Source organism: Octopus bimaculoides, chromosome Z (assembly GCF_046866305.1).
Source record: "Octopus bimaculoides isolate indiv1 chromosome Z, ASM4686630v1, whole genome shotgun sequence".
NCBI classification, from domain to species: Eukaryota; Metazoa; Mollusca; class Cephalopoda; order Octopoda; family Octopodidae; genus Octopus; species Octopus bimaculoides.
In genome coordinates, this window is record NC_142944.1 from 47,845,637 (window position 1) to 47,851,636 (window position 6,000).

The 6,000-nt window shown below is 38.1% G+C and overlaps 1 protein-coding gene across 4 annotated transcripts in view; it reads left to right on the forward strand.

The window, feature by feature from the left end:
• The window catches only part of LOC106875949 (E3 ubiquitin-protein ligase Bre1), a 50,278-nt gene extending 44,278 nt beyond the window's left edge, over window positions 1–6,000 (forward strand). For all 4 annotated transcript variants that reach the window (XM_089365254.1, XM_089365252.1, XM_089365253.1 and 1 more), the window contains 3 exons: window positions 1,448–1,625; window positions 1,905–2,006; window positions 5,515–6,000. In XM_089365254.1, the coding sequence (XP_089221380.1) occupies window positions 1,448–1,625; window positions 1,905–2,006; window positions 5,515–5,691 (457 nt within the window). In that variant the 3' untranslated portion in view covers window positions 5,692–6,000. The remainder of the gene's footprint in view (window positions 1–1,447; window positions 1,626–1,904; window positions 2,007–5,514) is intronic.

Consider the following 6,000-nt stretch of genomic DNA (forward strand, 5'->3'; position numbering starts at 1 on the left):
ATAAGAAACTTTTTACTTAAAATAATGCAGCAAAGAATAAAATTTGAAAATATTATAAACTAAAAATTACACAAGTTATAATTAATTGTTAGCAAAAAATACAAAATTTTTTAATTAATCATTGTACATCATAAAATAATTATAAAATAATTAAAGCTAGATTTTAAAAAAATTTTATAATATACTATTAAAATATAGCAAATAATTAATTATTAAATAAATAGAATTTTATTCAAGCTATTACTAAAGAATTTGATTACTATTTATAAGTACAATTCCAATTTACATATATAAAAATTTAAAATTTATGTAATACTTTTTAGATTTTATTTTTTAAATATTCTAAGGTATAAATTTTTGCATCTTTTGTTATTGCAATAGAGTGCAGTTAATTAATCATCAGCTAATTAGACAGTTCCCCTAATTTTTCATTTTTTAAAATTACTTTTTGTAATTACAATAAAATTCAGTTAATTAATCATCAGCTTATTAGCCAGTTCTTGTAATTTATCACTCTTTACAGTTCTCATCTTTTAAATTTATTGTACAAAACTTTTCAGCTAATTTGTATGTTTGTCTGATTAGTCACTTTTTTCTGTATTTAAGGTAGTAAATTAGCCAAATTCTACTTAAATAAGTATAGTGTTATTTGTAAACTATAATAAAATCATTTTTAATATTCAAATTTTAAATTTTAGCTGCAATATTTTAAGTAAAAAAGTTTCTTATTCTTTACTTTATTAAAAGTAATAACTTGTCCTGTACTTTTCTAGGTTTATAGCTTTAAGAATATTATTTTTCATGTTCACATTTTTCCATGTAATCCATGATTTTTCCAGGCATTGCTGTTATAAGATAATTAATAATGTGTCAATTAATAATTTAATTATAAAATACTGAAAGATAATATTTCAATTTTTCCATGTAAATGATGATGATATTTCAATTTTTTTTCATGTTTAATTTAAATATATGTTGTGATTCAATCATTTGATATCCACATCAAATTAATAGCAGGGATTTTTACCTTCTTGTGGTTGCACCTGGCTCACCAAAAGTTACAAAAAACAAGACCCCAAAACCTAGATTTTGAGCTGGTGATAATAGCATTGATTGCTGCTAATCTAGATCTATCAATAATTATTCAATACAAAAGTAATTATAAAAGCATATCAGATATACACAAGTTAAAATTACCTACATCCCATTAATATAAATTTGAAAAATCGCTTTTAATTAATTTTGAAATTTAAAAAGTAAATTTAGAATATAAGCACTTTTAACCAATGCCTTTTCTGGACAACCTCACTACATGCCTTCAGGTCTGCCCATAGAGACATGGTCAAAAATGATTATATTGCTGCCCCAATAAATTTAGATGCATATATTTTTATATACATATGTATGTATTCAGCTTGAACTGTTCCTTCTATTTCTGGATTTTCAGCCTACGTCAACAAGCCATGGAGATGCACAAACGAAAAGCAGTCGAAAGTGCTCAGGCAGCAGCTGATCTGAAGTTGCGCCTTGATAAATATCAATCACAGTTGAAAGAGGCCCAAGTTGCTGTTGCCGAAAAGACTGCACACTTGGAGAAGGAATCATTCAAATTTAAACGGATGCAGGTAAGCTCTAATTCTTCAACTGCAAAGTGATATCTTTACCTGCACCTGTGTATAGTCAAATTAATGGAGACACCTCTGATGAGAATCCAATAAGGTTTGAAAATCAATAAAGGCAGTACTCCAGCATGGCTGCTGTTTAATGACTGAAACAAGTAAAAGGTAACATATATAAATGGAAGATATGCCTAAACATATTTGCTTCCTACCCATTGTGTCCTTTTATCATACCTTACTATTTTTACCACTCAATGCTATTAATCTGTATTCATGATCTTGCAGGAGGAAGTAGCAAGCCTTCGACGTAAGCTTGAGCGTTCAAAGAAAATAGAGATGGCTGGTGCTGCTGATGAAGTTCTCATGGAGGAGATAAAAGAGTACAAGGTAAGTTCTCGAGTCAACCTTGATCAGCCAGGCCAATGGCTTTCCTGTCTTTGTATGGTGATTGTGTGCATATGTGTGTATCATCATCAATTAACATCCATTTTCCATGCTGGCATGGGTTGGACGGTTTGACTGAGGTCTGGAGAGCCAGCTGCTGCACCAGGCTCCAATCTGGTCTGGCAGGTTTCTACAGCTGGATGCCCTTCCTAACGCCAATCACTCCGAGAGTGTAATGGGTGCTTTTACGTGCCACCGGCACAGGAGCCAGTAAGGCTGGCCTGGCCATGAACACATTCAGATGGTGCTTTTTACATGCCACCAGCACAGGAGCCAGGCAAGGGGTACTGGTATTGGTCACAATCGGTTGGTGCTTTTTACATGCCACTGGCACAGGAGCCAGTCAGGCAGACCTAGCATTGACCATGTTCAGATGATGCTTTTTACGTGCCATTGGCACGGGAGCCAGTCAGGGGCACCAGCTCCAGCAACGATACTGGTTTTACTTGACTCAACAGGTCTCCTCAAGCATATCATATCGCTCAATGCATCAAGAGTATTCTTAACAGGGCTGGACGTGCATGGCTGCGATCTCACTTCGCTTGCTGGGTCTTCTCAATCACAGTGTAACTCCAAAAGTCCTGGTCTCCTGTCATTGCCTCTGTGAGGCTCAATGTTTGAGGTTCCTTCTACAGTTAGGGAGTGGCACTTCCTTACACAGCTATCCTCATCCATACGTAACACATGGCCATACCAGCGCAATCGCCTCACTTGCACACCACATTTGATGCTTCTTATATCCAACTTTTCTCTCAGGGTGCTTACACTGTCGTGTGTGCACTCTGACATTACACATCCAGTGGATCATACTAGCTTCATTTCTTTCAAGCCTACGCATGTCCTCAGCATTCACGGCCCATGTTTCACTGCCGTGTAGCATGGCAGTTTGTACACACGCATCATACAGTCTACCTTTCACCCTGAGCAAGAGGCCCTTAGTTGCCAGCAGAGGTAGGAGCTCCCTGAACTTTGCCCAGGTTATTCTTACTCTAGTCGTTACACTCGCAGAGCATCCACCCCTACTACAGACTTGGATGCTTAGGTAGCAGAAACTATTAACTACTTCTAGTTTCTTCCCCTGGCATGTGATGCAATCTTTTTTCTGTACATCTTCAGTGTTTATTGCCCCAGTGCATCTGCCACACACAAAAACTAGCTTCCTGGTTAATCTTCTTTTGATATTGCTGCACCTTTTATGTGTCCACAGCTTACACCAGGTACATCATATGGAGTTTCTACCCACGTCTTTTCTACAAATTGAACAGGGCCATCTACCTGAAGTGGGTTGTGATTTGACAGCCTTCCTACTTACCAAGACTTTGGTTTTGGCTAGGTTAACCCTAAGGCCCTTCAATTCTAGACCTTCCTTCCACACCCTAAACTTCAACTCCAGTTCTGGCAGTGACTCGGCTATTAGAACAAGGTCGTCAGCATAGAGGAGCTCCTAGGGGCAGCCTCTCTTGAATTCCTCTGTTATTGCCTGGAAGACTATAATAAATAAGAGGAGGCTGAGGACTGATCCTTGGTGAACCCCTACATTTACTTGGAATTCTTCATTATACTTGTTGCTGACCCTCACCTTACTGTCAGTATCCCTGTACAAAGTTTGTACAGCTCTTACCAGCCACTCATCTATCCCCAGTTTCTGCATTGGCCACCAGATAAGAGATTGAGGGACCTTGTCAAAGGCTTTCTCCAAGTTAACAAAAGCCATGTACAAAGGTTTATCTTTGGCTAGGTATTTCTCCTGCAGCTGCCTTACCAGAAATATAGCATCAGTGGTGCTTCTGCCTGGCACAAAGCCAAACTGCATCTCATCTAGGCTAACTCTCTCCCTAATTAGTTGGGCTATGATCCTCTCTGTAACTTTCATCACCTGATCCAATAATTTGGTACCCCTGTAGTTATTTCTATCTAAAGCATAACCTTTCCCCTTGTTGCAGTTGACTATGGTGCTGTTACACCAGTCATTGAGTATGTCTCCTTCATGAACTACCTGTGGGTGACAAGACCATAACCCACACCGCCCACTATTTTAAGCATCCCAGCAGTGATTCCTGATGGGTCAGGTGCTTTCCCTGTCTTCATATCCTTAATTGCTTTATCTACAAGGATACTGTCAATTCAGACAGCTGGTCCCTCAATTGGGTCAACCTTTGGCAGACTCTCCTCCTCTCATTCTTTCTCCACATTCAGCAATCTTTCATAATGGTTTCTCCAAGCCTTTTTCTTTGCAGAACGCAAGGGCAGCATCATCCATGCAGACACATTTCTCTCCTATGACATCATGGTTTTCTCTCACACTCTGTCTTACAATCCGAGATACTTCAGTTCTTTGGTCGTCCTCATGTCACTGAACATTGGCAAACTTCTTTTCTGCTACTCCCTTGGCTATATATACCTGTCTCTTAGCTTCCCTTTTGACTATCTGATGCATTCTCCTGCTACCCCACTCTTCCAAGCATTCCAGGCCTATTTCTTTGCTCTAATGGCCCTGTCTACAGTATTGTTCCACCACCATGTTACTCTGGGTTTGGGAGGGACTTTGCACCAGCCACAGATGTGGTCTGTGACACTCAGCAAGTTGTCTCACAGGAATTCCCAGCTGCCTTCTATGTCACAGCACTGTCGCTCTTCCTCCTTATCATCAAATTTCTCGGTAAAGATACCCCTAAATCTCTGACCATGTGAAGGGTGCCTAAGCTTCCAAGTCCTTCTTTTCCAGATTGGTCTGGTTTTAGGCATCCTTCTGGCCTTGAGTCTAAAGTCACTAATGACTAGTCTATGCTGGGGGTTACATTCTTCACCAGGGAGGGTCTTTGTATTTAAGAGCAACCATGCATCCTGCTGTCTGGTGAAAATGAAATCGATCAGGCTAGTGGAGTCACCTGATGTATATATATGTATATATATCCACATTAATATCAAACAATGAGAATGGGACATTCATCTCCATGTTGTAGATGAACATCCCATGTGACAAACTTGAATAATAATTGAGAGATATCTCTCTCAACATGAAACAAAACCAATGGTAGTCTAGTTAAACCATGAATAAAGAAAAAAATACTATCAATCTATCTATCTATATATATATATACATAGATAGATAGATAGATATGTGCCCTAATTCTTCGAAGCGCTTAGTTTAGAATAGGGGCAGCTGATGAAGGAAATATTCTCTATGTGGCCTGTTTGTTTTCTGTGCTCTGTTTATGTTCTGTTTTTCATTTTGTCCACGTTTTTTGTGATGTCCTATACCCAGATATGCATCTATATATACATGTAGATGTAGGTATGTACATACATGTACGTATATATGCATATACTCACATATATATATATATATATATATATATATATATATATATATATGTGTGTGTTTGTAAATATATGTTATGCATATAATGATATTCATATAGTAATTTTCTATTTCTTTCTCTCTCTGCAGGAGCAACTGACCTGTCCGTCCTGCAAGGTCAAGCGTAAGGATGCTGTGCTGACCAAGTGCTTCCATGTGTTTTGCCTAGAATGTCTAAAGACGCGCTATGAGACTCGCCAGCGTAAATGCCCCAAGTGCAATGCTGGGTTCGGTGCCAACGATTACCATCGATTATATCTCACCTAAACAAACTTTCACATTCGACGAGTGGAATTTTTTAATCGGGAGTAGATTGGAGTATTTCATTTTCCGCGGGGAAATTTTCATGTGTGTTTGCGCATGTGTTAGAATGAGTGAGTGTGCATGTATGTTTATCATAGGCTGAGTTTTGGAATATAAAAGAATGTTATCATCACTACCAGCTACTCATTGCTACTTGTGAACTGTATGTAATGAGTCGATTGTTTTTTTTGGAAGCAGGGCAGTTTGTGTTTGACAGACTAAAATAAACTCATGTTTACTCCCACTCCCCTTTATATAGATTCTGGAGGTTAT